The following is an 18,003-nucleotide window of genomic DNA, read 5'->3' as shown; positions in this document are numbered from 1 at the left end:
AAAATGTTCGTGTTGGAAATCTTTACTATTTGTAGCTTAAAAAAACCCCCTTAGTCTGTACAGGTCTAGTCAAGTACTTTACAGATTTTATTCATTTGTTCTGTCAATTCGGTAGCACTGGAAATAAATTGGCAACAGAATGCTTATTAGCTAGTGGATTTATATACAGCTTTTAAACTGAACGGTCCTTTTGCTGTATATTTGTAGTATGCTGATGCTTATATGCAGCTGATGAATGACGTGGTAAATAATAAAGGGTTTTGTTTTGTTTAGTGACCATCAAAGGTACACAGTGGTTGGGGACATTTCTCTTGAAATGCTTGAATAAAAATACGCAGGGCTTCCAAGTCTGGACTTGCAAATACCATCCTTCAAAGAATAAAATGATGTCTTAAGAAGCAACTTTGGGTTGCTATCCTAAAGTGAATATCCTTTGTTAATGCTTCTTGGTTGTTCAGTGCAGAGCGATGCACCACCTTGTCTGGGTGATTAAATGCATTTTTGACTTAAAAAGAAATAAAAATTTGACTGGGTACTTTTGACCTAGCCTGAAAAAAATTACAAAGTTTGTTTACTGCTTTTCAAACTTACTGATCTTTGTGTCTAGATTGAACCAGTGCATCAAGCGTGAATGTGTGTTAGTTGTGGAATCTGTAACTTTGTGTTACTTTCTAGAAAACTCAGGGAAAAATTGCTTAAAGTAAATCTTACGCTATTTCTTCCAAAGAGCTGAGCAAGCCGGCTTATAGCTCTTTTGGACTACGGCATATTCCTTCTCCTTTCACTCTGGTTGTGTGGCTGTAGGAGACCAGAAGGGAAAGTTCCTGTTCATTTGCTGCTTGAATGTCTCTGAATATGCAGCTGGATGGTGAGTTGTGCTTCATCCAGAGAACTTTGAAATTAGAGAGCTGCAAATATGTCTTGTTTCAACTTTTCATTTTCAAACTCCTACACTTGCTGGAAAATCTCAATTAAAAAATGTAAAAATGATTAAGCAGCTGCTGATTAGGATGCAGGGCTGAATTTTGGCATTTAGTGAATTGAGAGTTAATGTGAAAATGGCATTCCATTTCAAGAGACTAATAATTGTTTTAGTTTCATGGACACTCAGCTTTCCAAGGTCAGCTGGCTTTCCCAGATTCTGGATTCTGCAAGGTTTAATTCTCATACTTTATATGTGTCTGTCTTGAATATATTGCTCTTGAAAGAGCAAATCATGGAGGGGGGAAGGGCCTTTTCTGCAGGCAGTGATGTCATTAGACATCCCTGTTGGAAAGTAGTCTTGTTTTAGATGTGCCCAATATTGCAAGGTCACTGTTAGGTGTTTTTATTCAGCCATGTTTTCTTGGTGAAGTTAAAGCTTATGTAGATGTAGTTCTAAAAATGCAAGCTTTGCATCTTTGACTAAAAGCTGTGCTTGTGCTTTTAGTCAAAATTTTGTGCCAAACAAAACGTAACAAGTTGGATGCTATCAGTGGAGTTTGACCAGTTTAAAGCATCTGTTCTTTTCAAGATAGTCCTGTTTTTGCTTCAGCTATTAATGTGATCAGTGATGCTTTGTCTACCATTTTTCTGTTGTTTCTCATCAAAGAGTGCCTTAGGCGTTCACCATGTGCTGATATCTCAATCCAGCTTCTGTAAGAAGTGCAAAATTTTTGTGATGAAACATTCAGTTTTCTCCCCAAGCCTCACTGATTAACTAGATGGTTCTGATATTGCTGTTAATATTTCTACCTTATTCTGTCTGCTGTGAGTTTTTTTTTCCTCTTGCATTTCATTGAAAAAGGCTCCAAAGACGTGTTTCACACACTGTTCTGATCCCACATTTCCATGTTGAATATTCTTTAAGTGAAGATTATGTTCTGGATTTGAAGCTGCAGGGTTATTTTTTTTTTTAATGCTTTTAATGCTTCTGGACATGTTTCAAAACCTTTTTGGTTTACGTTTATTACATGCATGTAACTGAGCATACTAAGGATTCAATAGTTTTCTTAGCCTTGTTAGCAGCCTTAATAGCTGATAGCTCAGGCATCCAGCTTTGAATTTGTCTCACTTCCCATACTGTTCACTTCTTTGTCAGTCTGTCAGAACAGACCAGAGCCAGCATGTTTTACGTGCCTTCAACTCATCCTACTTACCTCTCTTTGCTCTCTTGCACAGCTTGAAATACCCCATTATCTCTTCTAACCTTCCCCCAACCCAATGTTGGAGTTGCCGAAGTGCCACAAAAAGCAATTCTTTATGTTCTTGAACCTTCTCTGGTGTCATTGGTGAACTCCTCAAGGCAGAAATGGCTTCCTAATTAATAGAGAAATATAAGAAATTGAATAATCTACTCCTTAAACTATAAGGCTAAGTGCTTAAAAGCCCTATAGCTAAAAGAAAAAAAAAGTGTTTTATTTTGGGGTGTGGGGTGTGTAACATGCAAAGTTTGATTGCACTCAGTGTTAGCCATTAGAGTTTTGTCAGTTGCTTTAAAAAAGATGTAGATGATAAATCTGTATCCAATTGCTTTTGAGTGCTTTAAGCTTCACTACAATAGATGGAAAGAATCTTAATTCCATTCTTGAATTCATGCAGTAAAAAATGCTATGATTTCTTTTTTCAGCTGACCCACAGAAGAGGGTTGTAAGAGGGCCCTTTCTTTGTATTCTATCTGGAGCTTAGATAACAAATGCAGCAGTAGTGCAGGGATAAATGGACCTTTTTTATCCCATCACAAATGTAATGGAATTGATTTAAAAATATTTGCACCTTAACTAATTTACTAACTTGCCACTGAGTAATCCTCATACAAGCTAGTTACTGTTTTCATTGCTGTATCATTTTATTATTTTTAAGATAGCGAGAAAGGGAGACTGGCAATTTTCTGTAAATGTCATGAAACACATGTCTCTGGAATACACATTGTTGATTTAAATGCTAAAAAAAAATGACTCTTGAGTGCTAACAGTCATCTCTGAATTCCCTCCCTTTCCCTTCTATGTTAATTCCTGGAGAAGAGGAGGCTCAGGGGGGACCTTATTACTCCCTACAACTACCTCAAAGGAGGTTGTAGCCAGGTGAAGCTCGGCCTCTTCTCCCAGGCGATCAGCAACAGGACAAGAAGGTATAGTCTTAAACTGTACCAGGGAAAGTTTAGGTTGGACATTAGGAAGAAATTCTTCACAGAAAGGATTATTCGATATTGGAATGGGCTGCCCAGGGACGTTGTGGAGTTACCATTCCTGGAGGTGTGTAAGGAAAGACTGGACATGGCACTCAGTGCCATGGGCAAGTTGACATGGTGGTGTTTGTTCTCGGAGGACTTTTTCAACCTAATTGATTCTGTGATTCTGTAATTCCTTCATGGTTCATTCTTACTGTTTCTCAAGTTGGAGAAAAAGGCTTTGCTGGTATTTGGATATAAATCCATAGGTGGACTTTGGCAATTATATGTGTAGCTCCTTCTGGAATCAAGTGCTTTTAGCATTTCCGAAACCTGAATGCACTCAAATGTGGAGGTACTGGTGTCCTCCTTACCTGGGGCTCTTTTGTTCACTGTCATCTCCTTGTGAGACGGGCAGCCTGTTGTCCATATCTGGAGGTTTTAAACACAGGTCCTGGCTTCCCCCCAGGCTGCAGATGACTCAGTGTGGGGATACACTTTGTTCCCCTGGTGCAGGAAATTTCATCCTAAATAGAGATTCCTTTCAGTTTTGTTTCTGAATTTTCCTGCTTGAAACGAGAGAGGCATATTTGAGCGCTCAAATTTTACCTACAATTTGATGTACCTTGAATAAATTTATCTGAAAACTCTGGTTTTATCCAATTTCATCCCACACACACTTTAATGCGTGTATGTAGATGCCTTTCCAAGGGTGCAAAAACGTGTTGTCTCCCGGCATTCAGTGGCAAATCCCAGTTTAGGCTGCAAATCAAAACGGAAAGAGCAGTGTTAACTTCTTTTTTTGGTGCATTGCCAGTGAGGGTTCTGCATCAGCATTTCATGGTCCAACATTTCCAATGTTTGTTTCTTTTCCCCCTTCCCCTATGTGTGAAATTTCAGCAGATTGTTATGCAAAACAGTTTTGTGTCTCAGTGTGACTGGGGAGACAGCTGTTCGGCCTAATGAGGAGTGCGAGCACCACGGTATTTCTGGTGATTGAGACCCACGGAGGGAGCAGGATGTGCGAGGCCAGGCAGCGGTGTGTGGTGAGGAAGTGCCACGCTGTCAGCTGGAAGTATACGCTCGGCTGCTCCCTATGACAAGATAAATGAGTTTTGCTGGGGTTTGGCGGAGGCTGAGGCTTTTTTGGAGAACGGTTGTAGCACACCAAACTCCCTGTGGGACCCACAGTTTGAAGTGTCATAAGACTGCTTCCTCGTTGCATGTTTTTTTTTAATGTCCTACAATACCTGTCATCTTTTTGAGTTATTAAAAACCTAATGTCTTCTAGCATTCAATTAACATGGGGTCTGATGATCTTTTGTTGACACTTTTTATTAATTTAGCCAAGGGGATGTTAACCAGAGTTTTATCTGAAGACTAATACAAACAGAAAATAAATGTAGCCACATGAAAATATAGGGAGAAGGCTTTTAATTTTTGTGATATGGATGGGGTTAGAGAGGCAATACTTTTGAAAGGTTATCTGTGTATTGGCAGCTCTGTTAACTTCTTTCTTCCCACACAGACTTTGCTTCCCTTTCTTCTCAACATCGCCCTTTAGCTGGGTTGAAGTACTGTTTTAGTTTATAAGTAGAAAGTGGCTTTTCTTCTTGTTGCTATTTTGTTTTAATTAAAACAAACAAACACAAAAATAAGAAAAAAATTTGATGAGATGCATCTATCTCATATTAACAGATACCCCAGTTTGGAATAGCAGAGGACACAAAACATGGTCTGTACTGTGTAAGATCTATGAACTCAGCACTTGCTCATATTTTTTAAGTCAGTAGTGTTGTGCATGTTTTGAATTTACATGTATATGGTTTTTTAAATATGAACTCAATATGTTCCACTTTATTTAAAAAACAAAACAAAACAAACCAGCCAAAAACCCACTTGGTCTTTACTCAGATGACAATGAAGTGCTGATAACCCTCCCCAGAGTTGTCAGGTTTGTGAGAATGATACTGCTTTTGCCTTTCTAAACTTGTTGTTAAGTTACATAAAACTTCAAGTCTTGCAATCTTATTTTGAAAATGAGATATATTTGAGAATTGAATCAAGTGTATCTACAGGTTCTCCTAGAAGAGTCTTGTTTCATTTTGTTAAAAGCACAGTGTCTGGGAAGTGTTATGCAGACATCCATACACTGTTTGCTTTGGAACTGGGACCAAAATCCCTGATCATAAAAAAAAGCTCTGTATGTAAAAGGCTGTTTCCATAGTCACGTGTGCTTGCAAATAGTGCACATCCCAGCCTGCAGTGCCTTACAGGGACAAACTGAGGGTGGACAGAGGGCTAAGACCACTAAACACCTTTAAAGTTGTCAGTGAAAACAGAGCAGAGCCTTCCCTTTGCCTTTCTATCACTTTCCCTGTTGCCAGAGAGCTACAGCAGAACTTAATTGCATTTTTATTTTACAAACTTTTTCTTTGTGTATGCAGTAATATCTGAATGGATAAGCTGAAAACAGTACAGAAAAGGATTTTGTTATCTTTTGAGAGTCTTCACTTTACAGGAGCAGGAAGGGTTGAGCTAACCTAGGGCTGACATTTTGTTCTCATGGCAATAGTTCTGAGTGTTTTCATTTTAAAAATTATAAGTCTAAGGATTAGAGAACTTTATGTAGTCAAAGAAACTTAACCATGTTTGAAAGTGATAAGTGATAAAGGAGAACCACTATGAGATCAAAGAAGCTGGAAAGCTGTTTAAAGTTTTGAAAAAGAAAGCACCCAAAATTGGAGGGTTATTTTAAGACAGTTTCACAATCTATTCCAGCTGTAATTGGAATAAAATGTATGATGGGAAAACAGATCAGATTTGTTGGCAGCACAATACTAAAGCACAGTATATTCACTCACCTGGAGAATTTTGTATGACTTTAATTCCTTGTACTGTTGTGTACAAGGAAGTCTCCCAATGTGTGTGCAAATTATGGAGATTGAGTAGAGAATTTTAACCTTAAGAACAGTGTTTCAAATGTGTTGCAGCAGTATAGAGTTAAGGGAAAGCTTGAAATATTTTTCTGAGGTATTTTGCAGCTTGTGTAAAGAAATAGTGGATAGATAAATGCAGATGTTGGTATGTTTAAAGGAGGTTGGGCTGGTAGAAGACAAGGTTGGTGCTAAGAAATGCCAACTGTGTTGTGCAGCAGCTCGAACTACATGAATGAGTTTTCTTCTCAAATGCAAAGGTGCCTTATGAAAGAGATTTAGTAGTTGTAGCCTTCATGTATGTTTTAACTTTTTGACTTTTGGTTCATAAAGTACAGAAGATTAGTCAAAGACCTCTTGGTTCTTATTGTAATCATCTCCCTGGTAGCTTAGCTGCACTCTAATAATGCATTAGGAAACTTGGTATCATGAATAAAGTGGGCCTTCGTCCTAATTAAAACTTAATTTGGTGTCAATTTAAATTAAGAGGCTTGCATAAACTGGTCCATTGTGACCTGGCTTGTGCTAATCTCAATCAGCAGCTTGGATAGGACATGAATTCAAATTTCTGCAGAACAACAAAAGTGACAGTAACAACTGACAACTTAAATTAAAATTACTAAATTCTAAGAATTGACGTGTGTGACCCAAGTTACAAGATAGGTCATTAAATCAAATCTGTAGAAACAGAGTTGAGAAGCCTTCCCTAATGATTGTAGGGAGAGACAGAAATGCTTTGTTAGTACATAATGTGGGCAGAAAATAACTGGTTATGGATTGGGAATTCACACAATTACAACGAAAATAGTAGTACAAAAGCTTTTACTTGGTTAATATGAAGTAAAGGTAAAAGATTAAAAAAACCCACCATAGACTAATCATGAAAACTGTTCATTTGAGCCCAGGAGTATACTGTCTTCTGAAAGTATAAAATACAAAGATAATAAAATTCTAAAATAAAATTAATTATAAAATCTCTTCTAGAAGTAATATTTTGTGCTTTCATTTGCTACAAATATTCTCATGAGTCTTTCTGTGACTCCCCTTGTGCATTTATAGACATAATGGGTAAAATTTGAAAGAACTGTATGATCGTCCTTCTTACTACTTTTTGCCATTTTTTCATCTGACTCTCAGACTTACTGCTTGTAAAACAGGAATAGAAATCAAAAATAGAAATTGTTAGATTGCTGTAGCTATTGGCAGTGGAGTTATACTGGAGGCTCTGTGTGCGGATTACAGCATGTTTATGTGTGTGTACAAAATAGCTTTAGCTACACCTCAGGTAGGTATTCGACCTCCTTGGTGTCTGTGCAGGGAGTGACAAATGCCTGGGGTAGTTCTACAGAAGTCTTTGGATGGAAAGAAAAGAAATTGACTATTAGTCTCAAGGCACTTAAGAGGAAGAATTGTACTCCATGCTACAAATTCAGTTTGTGTTGTCTGATAACCCTACTGGACATTAGTGCAGAACTTCAAAAATGAATTAAGGTTTCAACACTGGACATGTTTAGCTCATATCAGGATCAGTGGAATATGAAAGATGCCTCCAGAGTGAGTCTCTAGTGTTGGGCTGCTTCTCTTAGCAATTGGGCCAGTCAGATTATTTTTAAAAAAATAAAATACAAAAGACATATGTTAAAGGAAACACAGGAACAGAAACTACAATTTCTAAATCAGATGCTAGTTTAATAATGAACTTTAGAGCTTAATGTCTTTCTCTTCTGATTGTTTAGCACTGTGACATCTGCAGTTTTCACTGTGGGAGACAATGTTGTTTCTGGTAGTGATGACCGTACAGTAAAAGTCTGGGATTTGAAAAACATGAGGTCTCCTATTGCAACAATCCGTACAGATTCTGCAGTCAACAGGTAAGCAGATCTCTGAGTTACTGTTGTTCTTCATTCATGTCTTCTTAATTAATTCTTAATTTCTTTCACCTGTGGGAGTGGTCCAGAGCTGAGACACAGAGGTTTAGACTGGACATTTTTTTGCCAAGAGGGTGATCAAGTCCTGGAACAGACTTCCTAGAGAGATGGTCGATGCCCCAAGCCTACTAGTCTTGAAAAGGCATTTGGGCAATGTCCTTAATAACATGCTTTAAACTTTGGTCAGGCCTAAATTGATCAGGCAGTTGGAATAGATGATTGTTGCAGGTGCCTTCCAACTGAAATAGTCTATTCTATTAATTCACTGAACATACTCCTAAAATTGGAGTTGAGATTTGTAAGAATTTGAGAAAGGTCTGAAATGGTTTTATAAAATGCTTGTGTAGTCAGCATTAATTTTCAGTAAATACATAGCATTGTTTTTCTGAGATTTTTTTATACGGGATGAAAATGTTAAGGCTGTTTGAGGATCTGGTACAATAGAAAATACTTTAATGATTCAATACTTTTTCCTCTTTCCATTTGTGAATTCTAGTCAGGAAAAATTCAGCCGCGTCCGTTCCCGTGAGCTTAAATTTGTGCTGTCAAGTTCTATTTGCCAGGCTCGTTGTTTTGCTCGTAACCTACTTTTGTCTCTTCTGTGCAGGATTAACGTATGTGTTGGCCAAAGAATCATCGCCCTTCCACATGACAACCGACAGGTCAGATTGTTCGACATGTCAGGAGTGCGATTAGCACGGCTCCCTCGCAGTAACAGACAGGTAACTGGGTATTTATAGCCCTCAAGTACGTCTGCTCTTATTTCACATGAGGTTAAAAGCAGGATTTGGGCTCTCCAGCTTAAAAGCTGAACAAATGATGAACAACACTTGTCTAAATAAATGCGCTGTCGTTGGTTACTGAAAAGAGCCAACATGCAAATATGAAACATTTTGAACTCTTTTATTGGAATTGCAAATAATGTTTCGAGTGCATTTCATAATTTTTTCTCCTTACTAAAATGGAAGAAGTGTGTAAGAGCCTTTCAAGATGTGTTTTAATGCCTTGATGTGAATTGTGTCAGGAAGGTGGCTCACTATGAGATTTAACAGTGGTTTTCTTGTATTTGTGTTTTGGGTTTTTTTAATTACACAGAGTTTAATTTGATATATATGCCAGGTTGGATGAGGCTTTGAATAGGCTTGTCTGGTGGAAAGTGTCCCTGCCCATGGTAGATGGGTTGGAACTAGATGATCTGTAAGGTCCCTTCCAGCCCAAACCATTCTATGATTCCATGATGCAGACAGAAGGAAAAAGTGGGGGTCAGTTTTGTGAGCTCTCCTTTTACGATTTGGTGATAAATTTTAATTTTTTTTTTCTTCCGTGCTTATGCGCGTACATTCTTGATATTTAGTACCACATAATAAACAAGCCTTGCTGTGCCCATCAGGCTTTGTGCATTTGTGGTGCTATTTAGCATGGCAAGCATCACTAATAGAGCAAATTAGACTAAGTGAAATTAATTGATTATGCCACTTCAGTAGATGTTTTTTGGGTTGATTCAGCAGTTCTTGACAGAATTTAGGAAGGAGTTGTAAGACTTATTTAGTCTATTTTAGGATTTTTCTAATTTAGGGTTTATTTTTAGTTCATTGTAGTCTTTAGGGGTTTTTTTGGGTGTGTGTGCATGTCTTTTTTTTTTTTTTCCTTAGTAGTTCCATTCAGACTGACAGTACTGAAACCATGGCCAATTTATCCATTCATCTGTCTGTCTATCTATCTATCTATCTATTTAATTTTTTAACTTAAATGTTGCTCAGAATCCTATTTTGGACACTTTTGTTACTATTGGACTTGAACTTCTCAGTGTGATATTCCTCCTGCTGTAGTATTATCCCTTCTGAATTATGAACATGATGGGCACTTATTCTTGCAGGCTTGTAACAACATAGTTGCCAGCAAGTAGTTCCATATTTTAAGATTGCTTTTATAAATAAAAATTCTGAAATCAAAATTGGATTCGCTTTTGCAAATAAAAGATAGCAAACACACCTTGGAAAATTCAAAAGTTTAGATGCACCTGTTTCTGTGCTTCTGTCCTTATTGATCCAGTGCTGGATCTCATCATTGTAAAGACTTACCTTGCAGATGAAGGTAACAGTGACTTTTAGGATTCTCAATAACTGTTTGTAAAAGCTAAGATGAGCATTGGCAAGTTTGCCTTGCTGACCCAGAGGTTTCCAAGTGCCGTGTCGGTAACGCTGCTGTCTCCCGGCTGTCGCAGGGGCACAGGAGGATGGTGTGCTGCTCTGCCTGGTGTGAGGACCATCCCATATGTAACCTCTTCACGTGTGGGTTTGATCGTCAGGCTATCGGGTGGAACATCAACATCCCTGCTTTGCTACAGGAGAAATGAAATCCTGAAAGTGTTTCCGCGTTTGTGTCGCCATGGACTTCTACACTTCGGCAGACTGCTCCGAACACTGGTCTGCTGTCGCTGTAAAAGCTCTTCCATGAGGGGAAGCTTGAGCAAATGTTGTTCTTGTTACCACATTGTGCACAGTTTGCATGAGTTGTACAGAAGATGTGATTTTTTTAAAGATTAGTTTGTCTTGTGTATGAACTTTTATATTTTGGCATCCACTGGTCAATATGTTCACTGTTGCATATAGCACATAAATGTTCATAAGTTATTTAGCATTCAGTAGTTACACAGTAGGGCATTACATTTGTGACATAAATGTGAAACTTATGTAATTACTGTAGAGAGTGTATAGCAGTCTGTTTTGTTTTTCCATGACTCTACATATCTGCCTTGTGTTAAAAAGAATCTGCAGGGCTAAAACTTTGAAATGAAGTGTGAATTTCACTAGGTGTATGATTGTAAACATTTTCCTGTTTGCATCTGATTTGGAATACTTTTTTAGTGCTGCGTTATAGTGCAACTTCAGCTCCATTTTTGTTCCAGTTACTGGAGAAATAGTAGATTTGAGAAGGAAAATGCAAGCAACTTGTAGTGAATATAGACTACCAGGTTTATTTGTAATGCTTTTTGTACTTTTTCTTTTGAAAAAAGAAAAATATTTGTTCTGCCCTTCTTATATAAAGTGATTCTAAAACCTCATTGCATTTCATACTAGCAAAAATCCAGAATATTATAATTCTAATCACTGAAATCTGGTCAAACAAATTCTGAAGCACTTTAGTTTATAGCTATTGTTATAAACCGTTTATGAAAGTTTGACTTTACCAGTGAATGTGAGCTGACCTTTGTAAGAAGGATTACTTCCTTTTGGTGATCTGCCCAGAAAGGAAATAGTTTTTTTTGGGGGTGGTGTTTTTGTTTATGTACCTACAGTGAGCATATTTTTAATTGTGTTCACTTCCCATATTTTTATTTTGAGCCAGCAATACAAAGCAAATGAGTACTACCTCAAAAATGAATGTTGGTCAAGATGCGTCGAATCTCTCTGTAGCCTAGAAAAAAGCACTTTTGGTCTCTGCCTGAAGTACTATCTCTGACAGGAGAGGAAAGACAATCATACTACATGTGATCCTTAAGGTAATTAACACTTAAAGCTAGTAGAGCAATACAGTCAGTAAACATCATCTGTTACCTTTCTGTTCTCAGACATGACAAGGGCTGCTGCAGTCCCTGTCCTGTTCCAGAAGGGGATAATTAACATAGGTCTCCCTTCTTTCTCCCAAATGATCTTACTCTGGTTTTGCTCCTCACTGTGCTTGGCTGTTTTTTGCACTGGCAGTGGGGTGTTACACTGCAGCTGCTGCTGATGTAAGTAAATGCAGGTGGCAGCTGATGTCTTCAAAAGAACAGAAAGGCTGCTTCAGACAGACACCTCTTTTTGGCTAAAGGGAGATGCTGCCCCTATAACTGTCTGACATATCACAGTATAATATGAAGGGTGAGGGTAAGCCAAGGGTACACTCTTACAATGGGAATCATGGGGTTTATGGTGGGTTGGCAGAAGTATTAAGAACGTTTTATCTCATCATTATGATTTTGTGAAACTACAGCTGTGCTCATGTCCTCTACAGCACTGTTTATAATGACATGAAGACAGATGTGTTAGCTGGTTCTGTTAACTAACATATATATGGCATGAGAGTGCAATGGGATTGGATGATGAATGCATCAGTGAGGAACTGTAGAAAAACAGGGGTCCTAGACATAGTTTTGGAGTGTAGCATTAAGGAAGCTCAAAATATTTAATGGAGGATATATATGTAGTATCTTTATAGTACAGGTCATCATAGTAGTTTGATCCCTTGTTTTTTTCTTTTGTGGGGTTTGGGTTGTTTTTTTTTTTTGAGATACAAGATACATACACAGCTGTGCTGAAGTAATCTTAAATACCAAAACCAGTGAGGTTGCACAAAGCAGTTGCAGAGTTTTAAGTCTTCTGCTGATAAAAGTTAAATAATGGTGTCAAAGTTTATTTTCACTTTTTTTTTCTGGGTTTTTAACTCTGGGGTAAAACCGTTTAATGTTGAGTTACAGGTTTTATTCCTTAAGAAGACAAGATTAATTTTCTTTTAGTTGGTGACAGGAAGAATTTTACAAAGGTTTATGCTGTTTAAAAATAGAGAGAAAAATGTCTGGCCAGTTAAAGCAGTTTCTCTAGCATGGCCTGCTTGTAGTGTCTTGAGCAATGGCTGTGCTTTATTACCTGAGGTGGGGGAGAGGCTCACTGGTTTTGGTCCTGCTAAACTAAAGTGTCTGTTTAAGCTTCTCTAATATATATGTAATACAGGACCACTGGACTCTATGCAGTTTAATCATCATTGCTGCAAACTTTTTATATCACCAGAGGGACCGTCCTCTGGCACCAGGAATGGATTATTACATTATTTCATTTTGAAAAAATCAAGCAAACAAGGTGCTAGAGCCACGTTCTTATGAGCAGGCTAATACTTAAATCAGCTGAACACTTAACTATCACGTAGCTTAATTTTATATGCTGTACTGAAGGGTAAGCAGAACTGCCATTCCCCTTGAAGCAAAACATGTGAGCAGTGGTGAATAATACGACATTGACTTAATATGTGGAAAGCGTTTCATGGCTTTTAATGTTCTAAAGAGTGTTTTTCAGCACTGAACAATGTCCAGCATTTCATAACATGGAGGAGAGTTGCAGTTACAGTTTCAGTATTGTGCAGAATTTCACAGAAAACTCATCACTGGGCAAAACCAAGCTTCCGTGTCTTTCTCTCAAGCAACGCACGTCAGTTTTCACAAAGTTTGTGTATAATATACAATCAGAAAGATCTGGAATGAAACATCTTATTTGTTGCCTAAATCTGTGAAAACTACCTTTTGGGGAAAAGAATTTATAAGTTATGTGGAACCACTTTTTATTATTCTGCTAATTTGTTTTTAGATGTAAAATGTTTTTCTTCATTACAATTCAAAATGCATTAAAACATTCAACAATTTTTTTTTGCAAGTTGCTGTTCTTCTGTGTTGCATTAAGGTTGGTGTCAGTATTTCACTTTGTTAGTAGTCAGAGGATCTTCCTATCCACATTCCACTCTTTTCCACTCAAAAAGGTTGTTTCTGAGGCATTGATGAGCACAGCTCCTCTGGAAGAGAGGGACAAGGCTGTTTACTACAGCAGGAGTTCTGTAGTGCTAATGATCATGCTGCCAGTAAGGTATCTAGAGTGAAAAGGTGCTCAGGCCTGCATTTGTACTGTCTTCTCCAATTCTGTATGGAAAGAAATTGTAATTGCATTTTGTTATGCAAAACTGTCCATGTGACTTTTCACAGCACTCTACAAATTGACATTTTTAAATGAAATCTAAACCAGGTTTTTTAATATGGTTTTTTTTTATATGTTTAGAATACAGCAAAAGTGTTGCAAAAATACTCTGGTGGAGAAAACCCACCATCATTTTTTCTGTAGGTTAAAATAAGTGATGGTTGCACCCATATTCTGAACAAAGCTTTGTAGTGTTGAAATAAAACCCAAAAACTTGGTGTTGTAGAAGGCTTCTGAAACCCTTGGGTTTCAGAAGCTGAAGCGGTGCTGCCTGGTCAGTATCCGAGGGCAGGATGTTGCTTTAGGTGTGCCATATTTTCCTTTGATGTGCTCTAGGATCCCTCATTGCCACATTTGGAATTAATCAGGGATGCTGGGAATGTGGAGCAGACATAAAAGAACAGAGTTACAAGGTGGCACAGGTGACATAAGGGCTGGATTAAGATAGAATGCCAGTCCCTGGGCTTTAGATGATTTTAACTGAGGGATTCCAGTCAAGACAGGACTTACTGTCAACTGGCTTAAACTTTTTTTTTTTTTTTAAACCAGTGAGTAAATAGCACTAAGTTGTTTCAGTACATCTGTGTTTAAACTCACAGATGAGCTGCAGGAGAACCACTCTGTCATGCACCATGGTTTGCTCTTTAGGCCGGTCTAGAAATTATATTTAATGCTCTGTTGAGACCTGAGTATGTCACTGAAAAATTATTCAGCCTTGTGATATTTTATTTTTAAGTAATGTTACCTTTTCTAATTCCCACAGGTCAGAGTTTTCAGAACATAAGTAATCTGCAGGAGCTTGCGGAGGAAATCCTGTTTAATTTAGACTGTAAATCCTGGTCAAAACATGCCAGTGACTGGGAAAGGTGTCATACTGGAGCAGTGTGGGATTCTGTAGATTTGCTGCTTGTCAGAGTCCTCAGAGTGAGAATATTGAGGAGTATCAGGAGGGGCTGTTTCTCAGAGGTGCAGAGGTGAGGCTGGTGAGTGTTTGCAGCATTGAACCTAAGTGCCTGAATTAGCAGCTTGGATGCCTTGTACAATTTTGGGGAGTTTCTGAAAGGTGATTCAGCATCCCATGTAAAAGTTAGAATTCAAGAATTCAGATTTACTGCTGAAAAATGGAAGTGGTGCAAAGTGTTGGTGATGATGTGTACAATAGAAGGGAGTTACAAGTAGGAAAAACAAAAGTTCCGACTTGAACTGTTTTGAAAATGGAAATTTGTTTTCCGTCGGGTGGCGACTGGTGCACAGTGGAATGGCAGCACTGTGTGTTAATCCTGCTGCTTGACTCTACTTGAAGCTTCATTTCCAGCTGTTGAAAATGCACAGCTCCACCTGCTTTTGCCAAAACTTGACACACTGGGTATTTGCTTGAGTTTAGCATTGATTTTGTGTGGTTTCCCTCTCCCATTTGTATTTGTCTCGTAAGAGTCAAAGAATGGTTTGGGTTGGAAAGGACCTTGTAATGTCATCTAGGCCAAGCCCCTGCAACGAGCAGGGACATCTTCAACTAGACCAGGTTGCTCAGAGCCCCGTCCAACCTGACCTTGAATATTTCCAGGGTCAGGACATCCACCACCTCTCAGGGCAACCTGTGCCAGTGTTTCATCATCGACACAAGTGAAGTTTTTAAAAAATTTCTTCCTTATATGTAGTCCAAATTGACCCTCTTTTAATTTAAAGTCATTACCCCTTGTCCTATTTAAAACAGGCCCTGCTAAAAATTTTGTCTCCATCTTTCATATAGGCCCCCTTCAAGTACAGAAAGGTTCTGTATTTTAAGCTTGAGCAATCTCAATTGACTAGGGAATCTCTCTAGCTAAGCCAAAATAGGGGCATCCAAATGTATAGATTACATCAGGGAGGTACTGCTGTGTTTTCAGTAGGGTCTTAGTTCTGGGAAAGGCCAAACTGGCCTTTCCTTCAAAGTTTCACCTTGCTGAGATGTCAAAATTTGACATCCTCCTTCACAAATCCAATGGGAAAAAAAAATTGGCTTTAGTGATCAAACTTCTGACTCCAGTTGGCCCCAATGACTTTTGTTCAAAGTATACACCTTAAATACAAACAGGATCAGTCTTACACAGAGGTGGCATTTTTATGGAAAGGAGAATGAATAACTGGCTAACTTCATCAAATTAATGTTCTAAACTTATGTGAGTTTAGCATTTAATACTTTTATTCAAATTTTTTCCTTAATGTGCTTATTTGGATAAAGGCAGAAATCTGATCTCAATTTTCTTGTTAGTTTTTTTAAACCTTATCTAAATCTTTGCTATGTCACTGGGATCAGCTTTGTAGAGAGTCAAAACCAAACCTGAGTATTGTGTGGGACAGTGTGTGTCCTCTGAGGCTGTAATCACTGAGCATAGAGGAAGGTGAGTAATCCCAATGATAAGAAAGAGTAAAACCTTACACAGCACACAACAAACAGCACTGAAATCAAGTTGATGGTATGATAAAAACTTGAAGTACAGGATTAAGTATTAGAGAGAAGGGAGAGAAATGAAGGAAAGGCAAAACTTCTCAGCGGCGCTTTAAGGGTAGAGGGAGTAGCGATGATATCATTATTAATTAAGATTGTTTTTCAGTGTGGATAATTGCAGGACATGTTGTTTTGGCCTTTTGTGTTTTATGAAGCTTGTGAAAACTGTCTCTGCCAGAAGGCTGTCAGAAAGTTGGATGCTGTCATTGAGTGGAGCCACCTTCAGAAGTGCTGAGCTCTCATCAGTGTCCTGCGCAGTCTGGCAGGTGGTTAGTAGCTTGGAAAATCAGATTCATGGGTCTAAATATGGATCTAGAAACTTCATTTTAGGTGCCTGTTTTTGAAAACGATACCCTAATTTTGTATATATTTTATATTGCGGCTGAATTAATGAGCTGAAAAGTTCTTGGACACAGATGCATGGTTTACTGAAATATAAGAAAACCAGAGAGATAATTTTCCCTCCCAAATTATATAAGGCTACGTGGAGTTTACTGTTGGAAAACTGGAGCTACATTGCATCGGTCCCAGATATAACTACTTAGTGATCACTGAATAAACACTTTCAGATGCTCATTTTTCATCTTGCAAAAATCTTACCCAAGCAGATGTCATAGCGTGAGCTTTCCATAGCAAAGGCAACTGAAGGATGAGCTGAAAATATATGTATGTATATATATTAAAAAAAATTTAAAGATCTCCCACATTTCTGCCCTTATCAGCAAAACTGAGGAAATCAAACCCGACTGTATGTCTGTATGTGGCTCTGACCATTCAAACTGATGCTGTATTTTTGTGAAAATGTGATGTTTTGGTTAGACCTCTCCTGTGCTGACCTACTGGATGCCCATCTGCAGATGAGCTACCAAGGGGCATCCTTGATGTCTGAAAACAAGTGTAAGAACAGGAGGTCACAGAGGAGGTACATATATCTGTGTCCAAACAGTTTTTGACCAGAAAATACAACTCCCTTGAACTGAGCTAGTGCACAACATTTATTTACCTTGGCGCAGGCACAGGACCCTGACCTCACATGTCAGTTACTGCATCTGAAATGGCATCAAATGAAACTTGATTGTAACTTTTTGTGCCAACAATAGATGGAGCCACATGGAAATAAAGTGAAGGGCTTTGCCTTCCACAGGTGCTCAGGCCAAATAGGAGCAGGTGTACAGAAATCAGGAGGAAAGAGCCTGATTTTACACCAGATTGCTGGAAGAGAAGGGACCCTGAGAAGCTGTGTGGAGAGCTGAGGGTGCACTGTTCTTCCCCAGGACTCCTGTTGACGAGGAGTACCTGTTTTTTGGAGAGAGGCATTTTTAAGAATACCTTCAAGCATTTACACAGACTCTTTCCTATTCAATCATAGACTCACAGAGTTGGAAGGGACCCCTAAGGATTATTGAGTCCAACTCTCAATACTTGGACATCATTTGTCCACATTAAAACCTGGAGTTATGTTCTTGGTGCTCAAGGCAGCCATTGTAGCAAAGCATGATTTTGCAGTTAGAGAATAATTAGGCTGGAAGGGCCTCCTAAATCGACCCTTTAAATCCTGAATTTTTTCTTCTATTTTTCTTGCTCAACTGCAGCATCTCCCTTATGTTCATGCAGGCTTGTGTTTGCAGTAGTATTTTTAATGATTCCATTTATTTTGTCAAACTAGTATCTTCTTTTGAAAAACATACTGGCAAGGTCTGCAATGAAGCAGCTGTAAACAGATCAACTACAAACAGTGCATTAAAGGAAGGTTTAAGACCAAGAGCCAGTTAGAGCTGTATCC

General features: G+C 38.4%; 1 protein-coding gene across 4 annotated transcripts in view; it reads left to right on the top strand.

Annotated features, from left to right (window-relative positions):
* The window catches only part of WDR37 (WD repeat domain 37), a 44,440-nt gene extending 31,031 nt beyond the window's left edge, over positions 1 to 13,409 (top strand). For all 4 annotated transcript variants that reach the window (XM_027686933.1, XM_027686932.1, XM_027686934.1 and 1 more), the window contains 3 exons: positions 7,821 to 7,955; positions 8,620 to 8,734; positions 10,237 to 13,409. In XM_027686933.1, the coding sequence (XP_027542734.1) occupies positions 7,821 to 7,955; positions 8,620 to 8,734; positions 10,237 to 10,368 (382 nt within the window). In that variant the 3' untranslated portion in view covers positions 10,369 to 13,409. The remainder of the gene's footprint in view (positions 1 to 7,820; positions 7,956 to 8,619; positions 8,735 to 10,236) is intronic.
* The last annotated feature ends 4,594 nt before the right edge of the window (positions 13,410 to 18,003 follow it).

This window comes from Neopelma chrysocephalum, unplaced genomic scaffold (genome assembly GCF_003984885.1).
Source record: "Neopelma chrysocephalum unplaced genomic scaffold, ASM398488v2 Primary Assembly neopelma1_72, whole genome shotgun sequence".
NCBI classification, from domain to species: Eukaryota; Metazoa; Chordata; class Aves; order Passeriformes; family Pipridae; genus Neopelma; species Neopelma chrysocephalum.
Note: the sequence above shows the minus strand (reverse complement) of the source record. Positions and strands in the feature narration are given on the sequence as shown.